Source organism: Zonotrichia leucophrys, chromosome 2 (assembly GCF_028769735.1).
Source record: "Zonotrichia leucophrys gambelii isolate GWCS_2022_RI chromosome 2, RI_Zleu_2.0, whole genome shotgun sequence".
Taxonomy (NCBI): Eukaryota; Metazoa; Chordata; class Aves; order Passeriformes; family Passerellidae; genus Zonotrichia; species Zonotrichia leucophrys.
In genome coordinates this window covers 28,657,905-28,682,374 of record NC_088171.1, presented here as the reverse complement: position 1 = coordinate 28,682,374, position 24,470 = coordinate 28,657,905, and the positions used below count along the sequence as shown (strand labels likewise).

The 24,470-nt window shown below is 40.6% G+C and overlaps 1 protein-coding gene across 1 annotated transcript in view; it reads right to left on the bottom strand.

Annotated features, from left to right (window-relative positions):
• The window catches only part of SCIN (scinderin), a 46,956-nt gene that overhangs the window by 17,967 nt on the left and 4,519 nt on the right, over positions 1–24,470 (bottom strand). The window contains exons 3-4 of the mRNA XM_064704402.1: positions 23,129–23,290; positions 10,990–11,139 (exon numbers count right to left, since the gene is read on the bottom strand). Of these exons, the coding sequence (XP_064560472.1) occupies positions 10,990–11,139; positions 23,129–23,290 (312 nt within the window). The remainder of the gene's footprint in view (positions 1–10,989; positions 11,140–23,128; positions 23,291–24,470) is intronic.

Below are 24,470 nucleotides of genomic sequence, written 5' to 3'. Positions count from 1 at the left end.
AAAAAAGAACAGAAGAAATACAGACAACAAGTTTTTAATCTGAAAGAATGTGACAAGGTAAATAATTTAAAATAAAGTCATTAAAAGAAATTTGGCAAGTATTTTCTTCGTAACTGGAGAAGCCAGCTCTGCATCATAAAACAGTTGATATTGATTTAATGGGAGCAAGAAGTTTAAGGAGTTCAGTGAAGCTGAAAATCCACCTAGGAAAACAATACCTGAACAGCATTTAACCTGTGCACACTAGCATTATATTTGATTTTCTTCTTCATATACACACTTTGGGTTAGGTTTCTGGGTCTGAAAGTGAACGGTTTGTTGTGGTTGTGATCCTGAAGATCAGATCTCAAAACCACTCAAACCCCCACCTTTCTTTGCTAAGACCAATAGAAAGAAAAGCAAGAAATTGACACAGCTTAGAGCTGCCTAAATGACATTTTATTACTTAATACTTTTGGAAAAGAATCAGGGTAGTAGCTCATCATTTACTTTCCTGTATGCTTTGACACAAGCAAAGTATATCCTGCTCCACAAATTCAAGGTACACGTGTAGGTTGTGACAGAGAATAAAGCCACAGTGCAGGACTACAGGTCTGAAAAACAGACACAGAATGAACAGATTAGTAGATAAAGGTTTAGATTTTTATTAACCTTCAAAGCAGAGAAGAATATTACAAGGAATATCTCTCTGAAATAAGTATTCTCTCAAATATGTACTTGAGCAGGAAAAAAATCAGAGAAAGGAAGGGATGAACATGATGCAGGCTAGTACCCACCTGGCTGACCCTGGTACCAGCACAGGGGATCATCAGGCAAAGGTGGCTTTAGGCCTTCTCTGCTAAAGTAAACAGCCACAGCTTAACTTCTAATTCTTTGGGGTTACTGGCTCCTCTGAGAGAGCACAACCACTGCTGAGGATATTCTGCACCAGACAAAAATTACTTTTGATATTTGTCAGATAATGAATAACCAAATAGGATTATTTTACTGGTTATTGTAACCTGGAACTCTTCCCATCAATTTGAACAAATATTCATTGTCTTACAAAAAATTACACTCCCAACAAGAAAAAGTTATCCCTTCACTGAACTGCTCACAGGGTTTCTGCCTCAAATGGCCTCTCACTAGCAATTCCAGCAACAGATCTCATTACATGCTCACCTTGAGCAGGCAACCTCTCATCCTCCTGAACACAGATTGCAAGCAAGATGGAAACAGCCATAATGCACTGAGAAGTGGACAAAAGGGTGGTTTATGTTAACAAATAGTTCTGGCATGCTGTTAGTTTCTGGGCATTTACCATGTAATTTATCAAAAGGACTTTCTGGCATTAAGGTCTAAATCTGATCTGTGGGACTTCAGATTGATATTAAACAGCAAAACACATCAGCTGCTCATGGCACTTTTGATGCATAAATTATGGCCTTCATTTTTAGCCAGTTTTTGTTGTCTCAGGAATTTCAAATGCAAATCGTAATTTTTTCAAAGCTCTGTGCTTAACTGTCTAAAAATAGAGCATTAGGCTTTGGCAGCTTTTAATAAAATATTTGCAACTTTGCATATCTGTCTGGGACAATTTGAATATAAAGTCTTTATTCACATGATAAGAATATTCTAACATTAATTGTCTGTTTTGTGAAACTGGCCACGGATAACATGTTCACAAAAAGGTGTCTAGATCAGTCTTGAGAGTAAAAATTTGATTTTTTTTTTTTTGATATTTTGGCTGCAAGGTAAAACAGGCTGCTTTCTGTCCTGCTGGGACTGCACAGCTGGCAGTATCTAAGCTAGTTATTTATCTGAAGACTGGGCGTGCATGAAATGAGGAAATCCCCAGCCTACATTATCTTCAAATATCTGGCTTTTAGGATGCCAAAAGAAACTAGGAGGGTGAAAGGCAGTAACTGTGAAATGCAGCAGTCTTTTTCTAATCATTACTGCTGCTGAATGAACACAGGAAATTGAGCTGTTCAGCACCTGCCTATCTGCAGCATAATTAAAAATAATCCAGTCAATCACCTCCACATCTTTTTGCATTTATACTAATTCTTTCAACCTAAATTTTTAATCTCACTGCTTTGTTAACATCATCCTCTGATACCACAAGTAGTATTAAATATGGGACCCAAAGCCTGCAGACACTCACACGTGTACTTGAGCTGCCCATTTTTTCTGCTTTATTTACCTCATAAATTGAGGTATACACTGAAGCCTTTGCAGCTTTGCAGATCGGTTTGAAGGCCTTGTGGATAAAATATCTTATGTGCTACGTGACAGTGCATGCTTATGTGCTGGATAATAATGAAATAAATCAGTAACTAACGCCAACAGGCAGCCTCAGCCATAAAGAATATTTATCTGACAAAACCCACAACACTCCCAGCTTTTCATTCTTTAAGTGCCTCCAGTTTTGCAGCTGGTCCCAAGGCTGTGGCTGGACCATACCAATATGGGAGTGACAAAGGAGTGTGGCAAACACTCCATGAAGCCTCAGCTGGAGGCAGCAGCCCATGATTGGCAGGCAGAGACCCTGCGAGGCAATCAGTGCTCCCAGGGGATGCACAGCAGCTGTGACACATCAGGGCGAGCAGAGGAGCTGCAGCAAGGTGTTTCAGCACTTACACCACGAGAGGGGAAGGTGGGAAAAGCCACTCAGGGCATGGGAATATTTTTGGAGTGCAATGCTGGCTGTATTCACAAGCTCAGCATTTCCAGTCCCATGCAGCAAACAGACCAGATATGCCAGGGCATCCTCCGTGGCATGACACCAAACTCTTTGGTCCAAGACAGAGCACAGACTGGACTTTAATGTTTAAGAAAGCAATTCAGAGAGTATTTTGACAGATATTCTCTAATGACTTCCACTGATGCTTGAAAAAAATTAAATATTTATTAGCACAGAGAGAGCAAGAATGTTCCTTTCACCTGGTTGTCTAGGAGATATATCCTACTTAGCTCTTTGAAACTAATTTCCTCCTGCTAGTTCAGGTGCCCTTCACTAACTGATTTATATCTTTAAGTTCCTACACATCCTAAAATTCTGTGTAAAGGAGCCAAAATGTTAAGCTATGATTTACAGTTCTTCAGCGCTAGAAGCTGCAGCACTCATTACTGAAGTATTTAAATCTTAATTTACCTACCTTTTCTTTCTAAAAGTAAACCCAGACAGTATCAAAGTCATAAGCAGTTCTGTAAGCAGAAGACCTGGCCTTAACAGCCTGTTCTGTGGTACCTGCAATAATTTTATTTACAGATTTCCTCAGCATCACATACTGTGGTGGTGGAAAAACTGAACTGATCCCCCAGCACATGGGATGCTTTCTTCCATACAGCTGTGCTTCACTTTGTGGATTCACTTTGAGGATTCTTATTCCAGTTTTACATGGCCTGGACAGGGAACAGCAATCTGTGCACATGCAGAGCTCTTTTAAAAAAACCCAACAAAACAATCTGCAAAGTTCTTCCTCCCTAAGCCCTTCCTGCACTACAGAACTTTCACTAAGGAAAATTGAAAGGTAGCCTTGCACACAGATCCCAGTTGCTCTGCAAGGGGCTGGGAGGAGACAAACCTGCAGAAAAAAAAAAGGAAAAAAAAATACCCCTTCAAGGTGCATTTCTGTTAGGGAGATGCAGGATCCCAGGAAGAGACTATCTCAGAGCTTTTTATACAGCAAAGGAAATCTACCCTTTCAGGTCTTCTCCAGGAAATTCCCCTGTTGCAATTTCCAGGAAGTACCTGGAAATAAGAGCTAATAATCCCATGTGGAGATAAGTGCTAACATCTCTTGTCTTTGGCCTTCTCTTAATTATGCTCATTTAATAAGTGAAAATTATAGTACTTTTTCACCAAGAGATTTCTTGATAGTATAGCACAGAAAGGAAAAAAGCCATTACAAACTCTATTCATATTCTAACATGTAATTATAAGATTATAATTGATTTATGTGGTAGCCCTGCGAGCTACAGCTGCTAAAGAAGGAAACATAACAAAGATGAGTGGTTTTCCCACCCACAAGAATGCAAATGAGACACATTTGATCATAAGCACTTCCAGGAAATCATTAGGATCTTAGAAATTCCCTAGAATACCTAGTTTAGAAGCAACTTTCCTAGCATAAGAAATTAGGTTTTCAACCACCAGCTTTTCATAAAGAATTTAGCTTATGCCATGCAGTATGACACAATGATACACCTGAACATTTTCTTTTCTGAAATTAAATTTCTAATGCAGGCATTGAAATCCATATTTAAAGACTTAATTATAAGCCTAGCTTACAGATGTGTTTGCCACCTGCAGTTCCTATTCAGTTCTCTGTCATTTAAGTACCTGGCTTCAGGCAGCCAAGACTGAAAACTGCAGCTTCAGGAATATTATGGGCAACTGCCAAGGTTTAGGAAGATTCTCGTTACCAGCCTCTACCATTCTCTGGCCAAACCCCTCTTGATTTTCTACATGGGTCTGGGAAAAATGCTGGGCCAAATGCTCAGCTGGTGCAAAGCAGCTAAGCTGTACTGGAATCCAGGCCATGCAAGTTTTGTCTGAGTATGAGAGGTGTAATTTAGTCATTTAAATGCAAATTTGTATCAAGGAAAGGGACTGTCCTTAATGAAGGAGATAGGTTCCATTGCTGTAAAGAACACAGAACTCCTGGTTCGGACAGTTTGAAACTGGCACCCTGAAGGGCAAGGGGTTTGCACTTTGTACCCACTTTCACAGCCCATCATAAAGCTTAATTAAACACTGGAATGCTTGGTAAACTGCCACTCCTCACACTGAGCAGGTGTTGCTATGAAAGGTGCACAGTCATGTGTAAGATTTTTACTCTGCAGGTTTATTCCCCTGGATTATTTTGAGTAGTATCCAACAAACTGATCAAACTGACAGGACACAAATTCTTGCTGGCACCCACCTATGCCCAAAATCACTCAGTGAAGCAGCATATTTGTGTTCCTGAGGGGTAAATTTGACCCATAGTTTCAAAGTAGCCTGAGAAAGCTGTCTGTTCATTTGAGTACCCACTGCAACTACTAATAGGAGCTACAGCTAGCAGTTCTGCTACTTTGTGTGCATGAGCTTTCTTAAGTCTTTGTATTCTCAAGAAAATGCAGTTGACTGCTCTGTGTGCCTGTGTTACTGAGTCTTGGCACTGGGGTCTGGTACAACTTCCACTGTCCTCACCCCTCTCTCAGTGCATTCATTTTCCTTTGTACATGACTGTTCAATACTGCCTCTACCCTGGGACTGAAATTCATTTCTAGCAACTATTTCACAAAATTCCTTGGAATAATGTCTATTTTTTTCCAGCTGTCTCAATTTAGATGGTAACAGGCAACTTTGCTTTACATATTTCGAAAGCCACAGATAAGGCTTCATTACTTTTCATTTTTTTTGGTTGTGAACAGGTCAGGCTGGGCCCTGACAGTCACATGCAATTCAGAGCTCATGAGCATTGGTTTAAAACTGTGTACAAGCTACACAATTAAACAACTGTTTAATCCTTAACAAATGCCTGGAGTTTGTTGTCCACAAAAAGTTAGAATAGAATATTATTCTAAAAAGTTATCCCTCCTCCTCCTCTTGCATCATCCATCCCACTGTTCCTTCACCCCTCTGTACACAAAACCAACAAACCTCCCCTTAGCATGACTTGAGTCCACAATACAACCAAAAGCAAGGGAACAAGAAGGAGCACAAATGTTGAGAGTGGCAAGAGCAGTTTTTGCTTTTGCAGAGCTGTGATGACAGATGCTGCTCCTGCTGGCTCTGGGAAAGGAGCAGGCACCAAAGCAGTACCTTCCCCAGTGGGGCACGTGCTGCTCTTCCAGCCTTATGTAAAGATCCATGTGCCAGGGCCAAGGACTGCAGGAACCTGCACAGCTCCTTCAGAGCAACAGGTCCTGGCACTCTCACACCCACCACATGTCAAGGCAAGCCTCACTTTTTCCCCAGCTACCTCACTGTGCTCTATACTGTCCTTGGAAATGATCTTTGGTTTGTAAAAAATAATTTTTAAGGGCTTGAATTTAATAAGAAAGGAAGAAGTGCTCCTGCTCTTCTACTCATATGGGCAGACATCTATCCAATTAATTTAAGGGTTACTGGAGCTTCGTGTTTTCAACATTGTTTGCATTATTTGGGTCTTTAGAGTCTAGAGCCTCTGTAACTTGCATTTGCAATGCAATCTCTTTATTGTCTGGGCTCTTGGGATTTTATCCACAGGGCTGAGTTAGCACTGAATAGTGCTGCCAGTCCCTTCCCAGCTACAAAGGTAGGAAGGTGTGACTGGCTGTAATATGATCACACCATTCACCTGTAGTATTTATTCACACCACAGGCAAAACCAATCCTCACTGGATACAATGGCACCCAGCAATTCTCACAATTAATCATTGCTTAGGGGCTTTAAAGAAGGAGCAGGGAGGAGAAGGCTGCTTTCCCAGCAAGGAGGAAGAGCTTCTCCCTGTTGCTCAGTATTTACACCAGCTGAATCTTTGCACAAGTATTTTATGAGAAGTTTGGACCCACCTGTTGTGCGGGCTCTAGAATGTTCACAAAAACAGGCACGTGACAACTGCAAATGCTGAGTAAGTATAAGTGGCAGACCTTCATGTTTAAAGGCAAAGGAGTGATTCCAAAGATGCATACTAACAAGATGATTCATTTTCTTGTGGTTTTGAAACTCAGCTGTCACAGGTTTCATTGTTTTCAATCATGAAAATCAAGAACCTTTACAAAACCACAACAAAACGTCTCAGCAGCAAAACCCACAGCAATCATACAGTACCAAGAGTTGCAGTTTTAAGGGAGTCATGTGTAGGGGAACAATAAATTCTATTAATCAGACAGGCTCAGAGAAAACAGAAGCATCTTGAAAAGTGTTAGCTGAACATGACATAATAAGTAGAGGGGGCAGATGCAGGCTTAACACTTAGTTTAGGTAGAACTCAGTCTATCCTACTTTTTCATTGGCTCTCATACCCGGCAGACTGCAGCTGCCCAACATACTTGAAATGAACCACAGGGAGATTAGTCTATGTGGACAGAAAGTACGATCAACATAAACGTATTTTAGGGTGTCTAATATTTCAAATTACACAAATAGAGGAAAACAAATATACTAAGACTTTCTCCTCCCCTCTACTTATCTCTACAGTTATCATACCAGATCAAGGGATTACTGCACAACAAATGGAGGATTGGACGCTTTGCATATGTCCCTTGAGTGACTCAGAACTGAATGCTTCTATGCTTCCTGTATTACTGCAAGCACCTTCAGCTTGCTGGCTGACTAGAAACCTTCACAAACACACTAATTTCTGATTCTTTGTTTTTCTAGTTTGCCATTACTCCACAACATTAAATAACGAGATTATGGGAAACTTTTTAAAATACAGCTTCTCCAATTTTCTCCTCTCTTCAAAATTAGAGCAGAGATTCCAACTAGAATATGAAAATTGCCTGTCCTGAGCATGGCTGCCAATTACTTTGGCTGCTCTCAGTCCTCAGTGATCTCTTGGGCAACTGAAAGCTGTGAGATCTCGGCTTACCACTGCAAGGAGTGAGAAGGATAAGTATCAGTGTCAGCACAGGCAGCAGCTACCAATTTGTGTCATGCATTGCTATGACCTGTTTTTGGATTGGTCCCATGAAGGTAAAAAAATTCCTGTAACACAGTTTGAGCATTCAAGTGTAAGATTCAGCAGAATGGGTAACTACTCAGCTATTTACATGTGAAAATCAGAGCAGAGTTGGCATCTGGTGATTTTTTTAATGTTCTGTTGAGACTGGTGACCAGTCACAGCAACAGCAGCAATTTGTCCTAAGTGGTCTCTTTCTCTTTTAATTTTCCAAGGTAGCAACCCAATACAACACTGCTTCTTTAAACCTGCCAGTCATTACCTCACCTAAATGTGGCACCTAAAGCCAGATTTATCTATCTGGCTTCACCTTCCAAACATGGCGGTGAAGCCAGGTAACAAATATCTCTGATGTGCACAGAAAGCTTCTGCCTTGTCTCCACAGTCAGAGTTCTAGTGGTCCCTGAAGCATCTTCTGAGAAGCTCTGCACACCCACTGCAAGTCTGAGCTTCCCAGACCTGCTGTGTTTCCAGAGTGCAAGCTCAGGATGGTCACTGTGTGGCCTGTGGTGGCAGATGAAAAAGGGCTTGTTGCTGTCAAAACTACTCACACGCCCAGCTTCTAGTAATGCCCCTTTCCCAGGGTGAGCGAGCTGTGTCTTGCTGGTCTGCCACAGCAATCCATCCAGTCCCGCAGCAGCTCCAGACAGTTCTCTCCCATGGGCAAATTCGAGTTCCCATTGCTAAAAATGGTAGCTGGGAGCAGTACCTGCCCTCATCAGACAAGTTCATCTCACCCACAGCACCACAGCCCCCAGCAGGACAGTGGGCAGGCCAGGAAACACCTCCTCATCACAGCACTGCTGCCTCTGCTAATCCCAGAGCAGGACAGAAGTGCGGCAGGGTCAGTTCAGCCAGCCTGTGTCGTGCCTCTGAGGTGGGGTGCAGGCACAGAAGTTTTGCTTTTCTGTAGGGAGTCACAACTCTGTGCTTATGGAGCAGGAATGGGATCAGAATTGGCTCTTTCTGCTGGTACTTGTGGTGGGTATGTCAGCCCCTCCCTGAAGCATCCACTGGCATTGCATGAGCAAGTTTGGCCACATGAAAGCAGATTTCTAGCTCACAGGAAGGGGACTCAATCTGACATTTGTCAGAGGAGATAATTTTAGGAAATCTTCTGATTTCAGTGGCATACTGAATGACAAAACGAATATTTAAAGCACGTAATTCTTTTCCCTAGAAAATAAATCAAGCTTTTTCTAAGAAAGCTGGAGATGCCAAAAATCCACCCTTCCTGATGTGGAGGGAAGAAACAAACACAATGTTAGCTCAACAGCAGTTAGCCTGGGAAAGTGTAACAGCAAGTTGAGAGACAATTTTGTGGAAGAAAGGAGAAATCCAAACAAAGAGTACCAGAAAATGGAAACAGTTTGAGCAGAAACAAGGATTGATAAATTTTAGATGTGTGTGAGGTTAACTACCCTCCTGATTTATTAGTAGCGCATTTCAGAGTGGAGTGGGACAGCCACAGCTGAGCTGCAGACCCCATTATGGAAGCAGCACTTACAAAAGGAAGGATAGCACGATGCAGAATTGAAAATAAACCCTGACTGCAGACACACTCACTCAAACTGGGCTCATCACAGGGGCAGCAACAAAAGCAGTTAATCTAATTGCCTTGAACTACCCATTTCCGTGCCCTACATATTCAGAATCCTAAAACAAAAGCAAAAACTTCTTCATACAGGGCTGTGCAAGTGAAGAAAGAATTTATGCCCTGATACAATAACAGTGCACGACAGGATCAAAATGCCACCTTGGTGTTTTCCTGCTCTCAGTCATGTGCCAAGGTTGCTACAAAACAACAGTGCCACACAAATGGAAGCCTGGCAAAGAGGTGCAGGGGCAAGGGCAGCATATCCATTCCCCTCAGAGCCTATGGAGAGGGATGGCAGGGAGGCAGCCTGCAGCTGGCCCGTGTCCTCACTGGGGTAGCACAAAATTCCAACTTCTCTGCACCTGCACCATGCAAGGATCAAGGGGAGCTGCTCTGATCAGTGCTCCCACTCACATGAGTGTACCAGAAGCTCCATTCAGAGCCTCCAGAGGCAAGCCCAGGATGGGCCTGGCAGCAGCAGCTGTGGCCAGGGGCAGGTCCCAGAGCCACCCGGCCACAGCTGCAGCAGGATGCAACCCAATGCTGTGATTCAAATCAGGAGCAGGAGGTTGCTCTCTAATTGTCAATCTGTGCTCTTTTCAAAAGAGTTTTACATGTAAAATATGTGCCACATCAGAGCCAGTGTGGAAAGTCTCTATAAGGAAGTAAAAAACCAAAGCATTGTTTGCTTGCGTTTTTTCCCTCTTCAAAAATCTCCACTGCACTGTGTGCCACCTTCCTTACTTCTGAACACACCCACAGGAGAAAAGGTCTTTGCAAGGATATGGACAGCCCACCCAAAGGGGTCCCCACGCCAGCACGGCCACGGGCTGGTGGCTCAGCAGCTGCTTTGCTCTCAGGCAGTGACTAGTCATGCTGCATATGACCACAGTGAATGAAAGCAGCACAAAAATAATTGCACTCCTGCATGCACCATTAGCTTTACTTCCTGAACTTAGTATGGAGTACAAGACAATATCCTAGCTGTACATATTCCGTTTTATTGAAGTACTGCTTTGTGACCCTGCTTGCCTCTTCCCTCTCTTTAGAGAATGAATGGAAGAAGCTTAATTTAGGACACAAATGCCAAGTGCCAATGTTTTTATTAGTAGGCCACCTGTAACAACACATGAGTGTTTGTTACCTTTTAGAGGTCTGAAAAATCTATAAATTGGGAATTTTTCTTCCACTCTACTTTGATCAGCTCAGTTGTGATATCTGAAATCTGGGGATTTTAACTAAATTGTTAAACTTCCTAAAGATATGAGGAAGGGCTTACTGGGGTTACTAGAGGCTAGGTGCATATGATCTTGAAATGGAAGCTGAAGTACGCAAAGCAGTGTGCTTGGCCCCCAGCCAAATCAATATGGAATTGGCCACATTCTTTTACTTTCTACACACAGTAATTCTGTGTCTTTCCTTGTCTGGTGCTGTCCCAGATGGATACTCCTTCCTCACACAGAGCTGATGGTGTGCTCTGGTGTGAGGCATGGTGTTAATTCAGTCACTGTACAGCTAACTCAATAAAGCAAACATTTATTCTTGCAAAAGTATTCCAAAATGTTTAATTATCTTAGACTGTAATGCCCAAATAACTTAATACTGCCTGGGTAAGGAAGGAAGGAAAAGGTATAGACTGGCCTACTATACTGTTTATCTGTCTTCCTAGCATCAGCCCGATCTCATTTAGTTCCTGAGGTGCAAGAACTTTTTATTCACAGCTATGTCAGCAATAAGTTTGCACATTACAGTACCTCTATGAGGCTCTCTGGCTCACTCCCTTCTTCCACAGTAATTAATTGCGACCTTCCATTCCGTTCATTGTCCCGAATGCCAACAGCAACCTGTGTGGCCTTCAGCCTCTCGTACTTATTGCATGATGAGCCACACCACTGATAGATCTCCTGAAATAATGAAAAGAACACACACTTTAGCAATAGGATTCAACACAGCAAAATTATGGAATTAATTTCATTAATAATTATCCTATTGGATCTAAATCTCCAGAACATCAATGAATCTACATCTTTCAGAAGTACTTTCTAGAAGAGAGCTGCTCAATCACATAGATATTTGTAGTATCTATGACATAGTCTTGAAGTGCAGCAGGAGAGATTTAAGTTGGATATTAGAAGAAATTTCTTCATGGAAAGTGTGAATAAACATTGGAATGGGTTGCCCAGGGAGGTGATGGAGTCACACCCCTGGAGGTGTTTAAGAAAAGACAGGATGTGGCAATTAGTGCTGTGGTGGTGTTCAGTCAAAGGTTGTACACACTGATCTCAGAGGTCTTTTACAACCTATTTCATTCTGTGATGCTGTAATATGCAAGATATTTACACAATATAATTCAGCTTCCACATAACTAGGAGATCACTAGAGCTCAGAATAGTCAGAGTTTTGGTTTGACTGAGTTTCATCCCAATTACAGATAGAGCTTTAGCTAATTAATAAACCAGGAACTCCTAAATTTGTTAATACAAATTTTATACATGTCAGTTCCTCTTCTATGGTATTTCAGCAGTGCTGGTACTCACCTGTGTCAAGAAACAAATTCATTTCAAAATCTCAAGGAAGATCCAGATTGTATGTGTTACTAAAGTACAGTTAGATCTTTCAATCCAGATTTTATTTGCTGACCTCTTGCAGAATGCAGCATGTTCCCAGGGCACCTCTCAGGAAAGGGAGACACCAGAACCAGCCTAAGACAAGTCACCTGATTCAGCCACACAGACCAAGGACCCCCAGTTTTGGCAATCCCTATTATTCATCCAGAACTTGAAGCATTTTCATTGATGAAAATTACTAACAAAAAGCATAACATAAGCTGCAGGGAAGCTAGAGGCTGGGCTGGAAGGAGCCAGTTCAAGGAAATTACTCATTTTGGCTGGTTGCTTCCTCCACCTTCTCCTGGAAGAAGGTTATTTGATTCTTCACATGATTCTGGCAAATAGTTCAAAGAGTACAGCAATAAAGGTACACAGTCTTTTTCAGTTTTCATAAAGTTCAACTGGTTTGTGTTCATCTGCAATGCAAATTTTAATCAGAGCTCTCACTGAATAAATTACTTTGGCTTAGTTCTATGTTGCATACACAACTGTATAAAACTTAAGATTTCAGATGAGAATCTACTTAATAAAAAAAAATCAAGTTATTTCTGCTGACCACTGATGGTCTTTAACAGTACCTGAAAGGGTGGACTGAGACAAATGAGGGATGAAGCACAGCTTCTCAGTACTAGCAGATGCAAATTTTTATAAGACAGCTAACATTCATGGCATCTGCATACCAAACAGAGCTAGTAACTTCCAACAGTTTCTTCTCACCACTTTGGACACAAAACCTGCCCACAGTGAGATCTCAGTGATCTCACTGCTCCCTTCCAACCTCTCTTCCCCCTTCAGAAGCATCTCTTCAAAGACAAGGTTTTAAGCTTTGTCAGGATTACACTACAGATTCACAGAACTCTGTCCATTTCAACTTGCAGATGTTATGCAATGAAAGCTGTGAGGTTTTCAGCTTGCCTTTAACAACTTGACTGTAGGCTTAAATTAAAAAACTGCTTCTATGTTCTGGTTTAAGTACTGTCAGTTTACTAAGCATACAGAATCTGGAGACCTAGCTGGTGTCAGGTCTGAACCTTATCTTAAATTCAACTTTCTACGTTTCCCCAGGAAAACAAAATGTCTGTTCAAACTTAGGGAAACAATTTTCTGAAGAACTGAATGTGCAGAAAGTAAAACGTTCCAATCTGAGAAGATTTTTTAATACATTTGTTATTGCCAGGCACTGCCTCAGCCCTTTTCTGCCAAATTCACGGAGACTCCGCAACACAGACTCCTCAGCATCATTCTCATCTTGGCCTATATCTCACTAATTGAGCTTATTTGAAACAGGAATTCTTTATTTCCCATAGGAAACAGGGAAAGAGGCAAGGCAGCTATTGCCTTATCTCAGTGTTGATGTGGCAATTGGTGGAGATTGCTGATTCAGAGAGGTTGGAAGTGCAGCTTCAGTTGTACCATTGGCCTTCTCTTGGTTTTTTGGTAACTGGTGATGTACCTCAAACAAGTAGTTGCATCTACAAAATGAGTATTTTTGCTGTACTGACCACAAAGGATATTGTGAGACTTGAACTGCCACTGCAAATTACAAAGATCTTTACTTCTTGGACAATAAATTCACATTTTCTTTTCTTAGCCTCTCCTAAAGGCCCTACTGCACCCAAGTTACTCCACAATCACAGTTTAGTCTCCTTCAGCCAGCAAGTGACCAGACTGAGCTCTCCTACAGTCCACAGGCTCTAGGCTTCACATAAACCTAAGGAAGGAGAAGGACCTTTAAAAATCTACAGTCATGGATTTCAGATTTTTAAATTTGCAGGCTTCATTATTTTCCTTAAAAATAATGTTCCGTGTTCCAGGTTTTCTTCTACTGCGTAAACCATCACTTGAATCAACAAGCAGTGTCTGAAAACATTCTTGATCTGGAGATTCACAAGCTCCATTTCACATGGTTATTTGAAAAATATTGATTTTAAAAGCTAGAGAAATAAGAATCTGCTTCTTTTTAGCACTAGAGAATAAAGACACTATTCTTTATGAAAAACCTGAAAGTTAAACTTCGTGCACTGTATAATCAAATAGAAGGACATAAGCAGCCACAGGCCATGAAAATGTCCCAAAATATTTAATGTGGTAATGTACTTACTATGATCACTAAAATATCTTAAGCACTCAGTGCTATAAGCTTTCAGAAGCTTGGATTTAATTAATTTTCTCTTCTGAACTCAAATCATCTCATTTTCAGTGTATCTAATTTTAAGGCCTCACAGCAAAGAAGCTGAATATCTACAAATTTGCCTTCCTGGTATAACTTACCCATTTCAACCTCTAGGCAGATTCGGTTTTTCAAAAATTTAAAACCAGGAGAAGAGTTTTAGAAGTTAAAGCCACTTCTTGAGAAGGCTAATATTTAGATCTGGATTTACCTGAAATACAGTCAGTTAGTTATCTAACCATATCCAACAAATCATCGAGCTTTTGGGTTGTATTTTGTTATTCATGTGTTTATTTTTCAGACATGTAAAGTGCTCAACTAGGGGCAAAATATGGCATTGAGCTTCAGCTCACTCACTACTTTCAGAATTTCCTAGCTGTACTAAACCTTCACTATTTTTAGGTTTGTTTTGCTAACTTTATTTGGCATTGGCAGGTTGACAAAAAATGTTTCCATTAAAATGAAAACAGACTTCAAGTGTTCACTCCCCTCAAAATAAAAGAGCTTCATTCATTGCTAATTCCTGTGCCAAGCCCAGTTTATTTTCAGAAGTTTGCACTAGCAGTATTTACTTTTTTAAACCTCTTAAACAGCATTCTGAGAGAGATACACTATATTAATGTATGTTGATATCAATATAGTTATCATGGTGAGACAATTAACAGCTGAGGATGAGAAAACATCATAATGAATAATTTTGTAATGAAACTAACATTTTAATGAATATAATATATTGGGTAATATTGAATAAATATAACATAATGAGTAACACTGTAATGAATATAACCTTATAATGAAAAATGTTATAAAGAACGACAGTGATCACCCAGAGCTCCTGAGTGAGGCTGGGAAGGCAAGCTGGGTCCATGCCATGCACACTGTGGTCAGAATGAGCCCTCCCCTCAACTGCACATTTTGGGGAAACAGTTTGGTCTCCCACCCACAGAGTGCCACAATTCACTGCTCTTACTCCAAGTAGCTTCTGGCCTGCAGAGTGACCTTGTGCAAGTCACATGAGGTTTCTACAGCACATTAAAACATTTAGCTTCTACACAGAGGCTGTGCGTCAGGATGACTGTGCATGGCTCATGTGGAACCCTGAGCAAGAGCACCTTGGCACTTTTCCCTGCATGGAGGGGGACTGTGAAAGTACATCTGCTTCCTGCTCCAGCCCCAAATGGCATGCAGAGTAAGTGAAGGAAAAACAAACAAACAAAAAAATTACTTATTTCAGAAGTGACATAAAAACCAATTTTTTCCATTCCAACACATAGCCACCTCTGTATTCAACAGCAGCCTCCTTAGTCTGGAGGCACATGAAAATACACTTTCTTTTCTAGATCTTTTGTGGTAATTTCTGTGGATCTTAGCCAGGACAATGACAGGAAAAGCCAAGAAGCTTAAATCCTTAAAGTTCTTCATACTCTATGGACTAGAAAGTTTCCCTTCACCTCCACTTGTACACAGAAGAGGAGCTAGACCAGAGATCATTGTTTAAGCTTCAGGGGGACTGCACACACATGTATCCACAAGGATTCAGTTAAGTTAGTTTTCTTCCTGATGTTGTAGGAAATCCAGTTGTTTTGCTGCTTTTTTTGCAGCTCCTGTTGTTTAGAATTAAGATTATTCTATTGACCCCTTAATCCACTGTGGTATAGTAAAAGCTATTCCTAGTGCATGCTAGCAAAACAGGTTTGAGAGGAAAAATGAATGTACCAAGTAAGTGCATGACTCTGCTATATCTGACTTATTTTTAGTCTGAAATTTTGTTCCATTGTGAGTCAAATGGGACACTCCAAAGACAGCTTACAAAGACACTATTGTAATTTTACTAGTAATTTTGATTTTTTTTTTTAAATCCATGAAGTTTTTCTCTAGACAAGCATGTCCTAAACATTCAAGTGTTTCAAACCTGTATGCCTCTTGAAATATCTACTAATTTCCAGGCCTCTATTGTAACTGCTGATTTGCATTCTCTTACATGAAGAGATATTAAAAAGCTAAACAAATTTAACAGGTTTCAAAACTCTAATTAGAAATAATTTGTAGTGAAACTTTCTTTTAGGTAGAAAATAACAGTGAAATGTTAAAGTCTCATTAACCTTAAAATATTGAAATAAACTTTAAATTTTCCTTGGAAAAGAACTTAAGGAAAGCATCACAAGCTGTCATGCCTGTATTCTTTGTTTGGATGCCCTGAAACACCTTAAACCTGTCCACCTTTGCCCACATGGAAAGAAAGGCTGACGAGGCTTGTAAGGATGGGTGGGTCAGGAGGAGAAGAGCTGCGATGTAGGAGTCCCCTAAAGAGCCAGCACTCCTAAGTACTCACCTCCTGAAGGAAGCAGAAAAAAAAGCCCAGTAATGCCAGAGGCAGATGGAACACACATGAATATTGACAAAGCTTTGGACACATCTTATCACGCTACTATCAGAATAATGGGCAGGCACTCAGCTGAGACTCTCCACAGTCATTAGCTGCTCTGATAAGGCATGAGATCCTTTTAGCTTGTTAAAAGTCCAGTTCTGTAATTAAACTTAATATGTTCAAAGAAGAAATGCCAATACAGAATATAAATAAAGTGGGGAAAAAAGTAAATATATGAACTGCAAGCAACAGAAATACATCTAATGCCTTTAATTCTAAGAATTTGTAAAACAGTGGCATATTACAATGGTATTTGTATTCCAAACACCAAGGTTTTGGAAATAAAACAGAGAGCCCTAAAGCAAGAGTGTGGAGCTTTTTGTTTATGTTTTTGGTTTGTTTTTTTTTTAAGTACAGAAAAGTCCTAAATCAAGAAAACAACATCCACATGGTGGGGAAAATAACTGAACAAAAATAACTGTAATGCAGTGCTTTTTGTCAATTTACTGACATCCAGGATTTTTAAGGAACTAACAATATGTACGTATTAAAAATGTTTGGATTCAACTAGATTAATATAGCCTGCTGAATGCATTTTTCTCCTTAAATTCTTCCTTTTTATACTTTTTCCTTTCTTGACTGTTGAATTCTTGACACAGGCAAGGAAAAAATTCCTCTCATTTCACATATCCATAAAACCTAACTTTGTTGAAACTGCAATACAGTGAACCATTGAAAGATGTGAAGTTTTGATAATCCAAAACAAACTCCAAATTCATTCAGCCAGAACACCTCTGAGGCCACCATGAGCTAAAAAAAAATTAAAATTGCAAGTAAAATTACAATAATGTCTTTGTAACCAGTCTTTGGAGTGTCCTATTTGACTCAAATGGAACAAATTTTCAGGCTAAATATAAGTCAGATATAGCAGTCATGCACTTGGTACATTCATTTTTCCTCTCAAACCTGTTTTGCTAGCATGCACTAGGAATAGCTTTTGCTATATACCACAGTGGATTAAGGAGTCAATACCATGATAATCTTAATTCTAAACAACAGCAGCTCAAGCAGCAGAACATCTGGATTTCCTATAACATCAGGGAGGAAACTAACTTAACTGAATCCTTGTGGATACATGTGTGTCCAGTCCACCTGAAGCTTAAACCTGATCTCTGGTTCAGCTCCTTTTCTGTGCACAAGTGGGGTGAGGGGAAACTTTCCAGTCCATAAAGTATGAAGAAAAATCCATACTCTGAATACTTGAACTGAAGTAGGGGGCATTTCCTCCATCTGATGACTGAGACTATACCAACTTCCAGAATGCTGGCATTTACACTGCTGGGTAACTGGTTCACAGAATTACAGAAAAATTAAGATGTGTGCTTACCAAGATACATATTTTATAGACAGAACAACATTTTAATGCTGCTAATAAGTTAATAAAGAACCTAATCACTTTAGTTCTTCAAGCTCAGCTACTTGTTTGGCAGCTCCCTGCTGCAGCATGAGCAATAGTTTAACTCTCAGCTGGGGGAAACTGGAGAAGAGGTTAGTTGTGGGAGGAAACGTGAATGGAAAACCTACATGAGTCAGTTGTTAAAGCCAGGGAAAGCAACTAAAAATGTACAGTGATGAATGGAAAAATGCAAGAACCTGCTCTTCCAGCCCTGTTTATACCTTAACAGTGACTTTGCTTATGAAAGCAATTAATATGCCTGTTGTGAGCTGCTTTATCCAATAGAAGAGAAGCAAAGCCACCTAAAAGAAGTAGTGAGGGAAGAAGATTACAGAAACCACCAAGACAACTGTGCTTAAGGCTGCAATGTGATGCTGAATCACACCCCATGGTCATAACCATACAGCAAGCATCTGTTATCTTGCTCTTTAAAAAGCAGAAGTTACTTTTAGTTTTGTAAACATAATTTAATCTACACCAAATTAACAGCTGTTATGAAAAGCAGCTGTCATAAAAAGCCAGCCTTTTTGCCTGATGTATTTCTCCAAGTGTCTTCTTTTCTTCTTCAGACATACTTATTATGTGTTCTGTTAGGAACATACTGACAGATTATGATAAAAACTCTAGTCTCATACTTTTGAGTTCTAACTTCATAATTTTCATTTGGATTCACAAAGCCCTTGAGAAATGCATACACTGATTGCTATTTAGCTAATCTGTTTCTAAGAATATTGTGGGCTCTTAGATTTCAAAACGGCAACCTCTTGGCTTTTTACAGATCAGGACCACTAGAGGAATAGGAAGAATGGACAACTGAGTACAATTTACCTTCAAACTTCATTTAGCTTGAGCTGTAGTTATCACCTCTGCACTCTTCTTTTGGGAGAGGGATGATGTTCTGCCTGGAGAACTTTTATTGTACTGACAAAACTTTCCAGCTGCCATCAGGCCCAAGCTGAAACCTCAGTGGTAGTTATCATACACTGCCCTTCACCCCTTTATTTTAACAACTGCCTCTTCATTTCTTTGAGAACTCTGAGCAGTGCATAGCTCTTTGCCTGCCCTTTGCAGTCACCTAGCTCATGGCACTGCTGCTGCCCCCCATCAAGAGATTACTGAGAGAGTCAAGTCTTACATTTCACAGAGCTCTATCCAAATACACACAGAAAGAATATTTTTGCTGGTCACTAAGGATACAATTCTGACAGCCCTCACACAGCTGAGTTGGGGAGCATTCAGTAAAATCAGCTGATCAATTAATGTTGTTTTATTTTATTGTTACTCCCGTTATTTCTGCTCCATGTTTTGATAATCACCCAAATTACTGACACATCTCAACATTCCATGTCCTCCTGCTCCCTGCTGTTTTGAGAACTGTCTTGGTGATGAAGGAAGAAAAAGGACTGTGTCTATGGGGAGGTGGCTGGAGGATGGGGTGAAGCAGGGAGAGCTGCACCTGGAGGTAAAGGGCAGCACAGAGCAAGGCCAGGCAGTTCAAGGCCACCAAGAACTGTCAAACCCACCCTGGTGCCTCTCAGGTGGGATATCAGCAATAGTCCTGGACAGGATTGGAAGGGCCTTGAGGAAAAGCTGTATGAGGATCAGCTGAGGTTACTTTCTCTGCTCAGCCTGGAGAAGAGGAGATGGAGGGAAGACCTCACTGCAGTTACAGCTTCCTCATGAGGGGAAAGGAAGGGCAGACCCCGATCTCTTCTCTCTGGTGTCCAGTTACAGGACCTGAGGGAGTGGCTTGAAGTTGTATCAGAGGAGTTTAGGTTGGATATTAGAAAAAGGTTCTTCATCCAGATGGTGGTTGGGTGCTGGAATGGGCTCCTCAGGGACACGGTTGCAGCACCAAGCCTGATAGAGCTCAAGTGTGTGTGGGCATTTCAATGCTCCCAGGCACATAGTTTGACTCTTGGGGACTGTGTGGGACTAAGAGTTTGACTTTATGATCCTTGCAGGTCCCTTCCAACCTAGCATATTCTGTGATTGTGTGGCAGAAAAGAGCAGCTCCTGGGAGACCTTGAGCAGAGCTACACCTGGACAAGATGCTCTAAGCAGCACCTGACAAAGGAAGGTGTGCTCCACTCCAGGCCCTCTCAGCAACCGCCCTGCACTTGTCTTGCCTGCCCAAAGGCTCCCTTACAGAGAGATTCCCAGGGTCACCAAAGAGATGCCATGGAAATCCCACGTAGAAAAAAGCACCCCAGCTTAAATCAGGGTCTGGCATCCCAGCACTCTCCTGGGTCACTCCCTCTAAGGAGGATCAGTACAGTCACAGTTCATGGTGTTACAGAAGCCTGCTTGACTGAAAGGTCTTCATGCATTTCCCACAGATGACAATTCCCCTCATGGCATAGACAATGCTTTCTCTGCCTCCTGCAGCTCTTTTCTCTGCCAGCCAAGAGAGTTCAAAGGAGGCAAGATGAGACCTGGGCAGGGTATTTGAAGCACTGTAAATGTGGTTTAGTAACAGATCAGCCAAGGCGCTATGTGGGTTGTGCACATGGGACACGGCCCCATGGGATCCCAACCACTTTTAAGAGAGAGAGAGGGACTGTCAGGAGGCAGGCAGTTAGAACACTATTTTTTGATCTTATTTCCAGACAAGGTTTGACTCCAACAACTTAGAAGGCTGGATCAAGACAGGATAACCTTCATTCAAGGTCAAGCTGAACAGGGCTCAGAACAACCTCAGCTTGTTGAAGATGCCCCTGCCCATTTCAGGGGAGTTGATCTAGATGACCTTTAAAGGTCCCTTCCAACCAAAACTATTCTATGATCTAGGTATAAGATAAGCATCAGAACTTGAACTGTAAATATGTGAACCTAGCTTGAAATGCCCACACACACTTTTTGCTTAAAGCATTATCCCTGTAAAGGAAATCCTAATGGTAAATAATGATTTTATTCCTATTCATTTTGATCTTTCATAACTTTCCCTTATCTGTTCAAACCATGAGTTTAAAATACTGCAGTAATTGAGAATTAATGGGAGAACTGAAATAATTTTTTATTATATTAGATAAGCAGCTTGATAAAATATAACAGGAAATGGACAGCACAAGCAATTTTTCAGTTCCACGGAGACCATCCTTCTGGTTAGGTAAGAGACTGGGGAAAGTAAATCTTGGAAATTTATCTCATTTGACATACTACAATAATTTGATATTAAAAGCACTGACCATAAGCTCATTATTTTATGCAATTACTGCCCATTAGACAGTGAGTCTGCAATAAATACCAAAACTCAGAAGCAACCCTACTTAAGATTGTTTCAATTGTTAAGTAATGGAATCTACGTTAGTGAAAATACTTTCCTTTTTTCAAAGAACCTTAAATTCAATTAAGAGCTCCTGTAAAGACTCAAAGTCTCCCTCATTTACAATGGGCCTTTAGTCATGGAAAATGTCAACCTGAAGCACAATTATTTCAGCTTGAAATATAGTTCTTATAAAACTTGAGCAAAGTTTCTCCTGTGACATTGTATTTTCTACCACACTCCTTTATTTAGAGACACTTCACTAGACTTGTATATCATCATCCTGAACTATGTCAGCTGTTTTCATCTCCCACAAGCATAGTCTGGTTTATGCAATAACTATGTAATAACATGTGACTATGAATATCTTCATGCAAAAACACTCTTTTCCTTAACTTGTCAGTACATCCAGAAAAACCCATCTCTCTCGCAACTAACACGACAAGACCAAGAACTGTATTAGACATGTGATTTGACTAACATTTCCCATTGAATGGCAAAAAAAAAAAAGGTATCTAGATCTTGTTCACATCTAATCTTTCTTCCTGCAGTGTTGCATTGCTGCTTGACCTCTGTCTTGTCAAACAGTGAACCAGAATGATGTTACACTGTAAAAAAGTAAAAGGCTCCCAATGTACATTCACTATCAGGTTAAGACTCTTAACTCTATATTACATTTAAATTGCTTAGTGAGCGCTCTCCTCTCACCAAAAGGGATGGACCCCAAGCTAAACATGTAACATTGAAACACATCCATAGTGCATTTCATGTGGCCTGACTAATTACTCAAGGTCATCTGGGTAACTGCAGCACAACAGGGTCAGAACAAGTCGAATTCATGGAGAACACCCAGTTCTACACCATGTCCATGGAAGGCTGACTCCAGAAAACTCAAGCCCAATTACAGCCTTACTGCAAAAGCAGCATTATCTAGCTATGTTTAGTTCCAAACCTTCCATCTCCCATGCGTTAACTCTCACAGGGAATAGATGATTTGGGTCTTCTATGCAAAGTAATACTGAGAGATTACTTTAGATACTGATCACCATCTGAAGGCTGTGAAGCATAATAAAAATCAAAAATGTATTGGTATCAAGTAGCTACATTGATTATCTTCAACTGTCACACTAGGGGACACTTCCAGAGAAAAAAGTAACCATGAATTTTCTTATTTCAGAGAAAATGCACACCATGAATTCAGAAGAGTCCATTTTTCAATAGGTCAGGGGAACACACAGATCTTGAAGCAGCTGACCACTTCCTTGTGAAACACTACAGATAAAATCAACTGCAGATAAACTATTTCCTTTCACATTCTTTCCATTTTATACATGTGAGTATAATTTCAAATTGGTAACTAGCACCCAATTAGTGTAGGACTACATCCCAGCTGCTACTCTTAGAAAGTCTCATGTATTCTGAGATGACAGCACTACACTTTAAGCCATTTGAAGCAAGCAGAACTATCTTTTATGTGTCGATATTCTTCTGTGCTGTCTCTACTTGTTTTCAGCAGAAAGCCTTGAAGCACAGGATTGCTTCTCAAGTGATCTCTTGAAATATTCAAGTAGTTTTATAATCACTTTTGCAGCCATTCCTCTAGGGTCTACTGTCACTATCAAAGTTGGATGACTATGAAAAAATGCTCTTAAGAGAATGGTTGAATCTGTGTTCTGCCCTGAACTAGCACTGATCCCATTCATCTGGTAGAGAGTGCCAAAGTCAGGCTGGACTTGCAGTGAACTGTTCAAGCTGCTCAAACACCAGTACTGAAAAACCCCAATGCCTTTCCTCTCTGGGAAAGAGAACTGTTTCTTGACAGACAATCGGTGCACACTTCAGGAAACATTTAGGGCAGCTAGAAACCTTTCAAGTGGTGTGACACTAAAACCAATTTTCTAAAGCAGATTCTTTCTGCTGGTTCACATGAGTGTCCAAAGTCAGTTTTGCATTTTAGGGGATGACTCAGACCTTGGAAGGGATACAGCTCTTGCCTTTCAGTGTTTTGCTTTACAAAATACTTACACTTCCCAGGTCAATGATGAAACAATCTCCTTTGTTGAAGCTGGTCCAGGCCAGGGGGACTTCTGTGGCTCTTACAACTCTCCTGCCCTTGATATGTAGCAGCCTCTGGGCACTCAGATCATTAGTAACAACATGATTAAACCCAGAGGCAACACCACCTGCCTGAATGAAACAAAACAAAACAGTCAGCTTTATTTCAGCTTCATTTCTGCAAAGTTACTTTTTTTTTTGGCTACAGTTGAGGAACTAGTAGAGGGAAAAAAATAGCTTATGTAGCAAGAAGCAAGCCAAAGTAATGTCCTGTCTAAGAGTGCTGACCACAGACCAGACAGACACCACTGCTGCTGAACTCTCAGGTGTGAACCTTTAGCCAAGGGAGCAGATATCACCCTCCTTCAAAGGGTTTTCAGATAAATTGCAAAGTGAAAGCACAGAATTTACAGTACTCTTCAGCCTCCTTCAGAGGATGAGATAATACTGAACCCCATTGTTAGGACAAAAATCAAGGACTGAGGAAAAGCAGATAATATATGCAGCTCCTTTTGAAGTTCTTCAAACTTGAATCTCAGAGGTCCAGGTGGTTTTAGTCCCTGGTTACATGTAGATGGATGGATAATTCCACAGCAGCTTGCAATCTTATGAAAGGAATAATTGCAGCTTAAGAGTCAACCTGGCAATGAGTAGCAAACTAGGGAAGTGAGAGCAAACTGTTGATTCACAATCCGTGAGTGTAAACACAAGCATAATCCTGTAAACTGGCTTGGATGTCTGCCTCTGAGAGGCAGCATTCTCCACTCCTCTGGGAGACCCACACCTCGTGCTGGAACAGAGAGTGGCTCTTGAAATTACAAAAAAATAAATTAAAATGTAAAAGTTAGGGTGCATCACTGCCAACCTTACTTATACAGAGTTAAAAGCTTGATTGTGTAGACAGAGAGAAGTTACAAACCTTCATAATGGGGGGGAAAAGGCTGAATGAGCTATGGCTCCCAGAGCTTCTACTGTGGAGATATTCTCAGGAAATACATTACTTTATTCTTTAAAAAAAACCCACAGATGTTGATAAAAAAAAAAAAAAAAAAAAAAAAAAAAAAAAAAATTTAATTTTCAGCTATTCAGTTTCTGGAAGTGACACAAGGACACTAATACTACACCTTTCCAAAAACTAATTTTTTTTTTTTTTTAATTGGGAGATTGTTTTATCTACTTCAGAAAAAAACTGCAGTAGCACTGCAAAAGCATCAATTTTAGATTAAAATGAAGTTCTGGTCTTTTCCATTCTATTAATATTTCTAACCTCTTGAGCAAACTGGGTTCTGCATTTGAACAAAAATACTTAGCC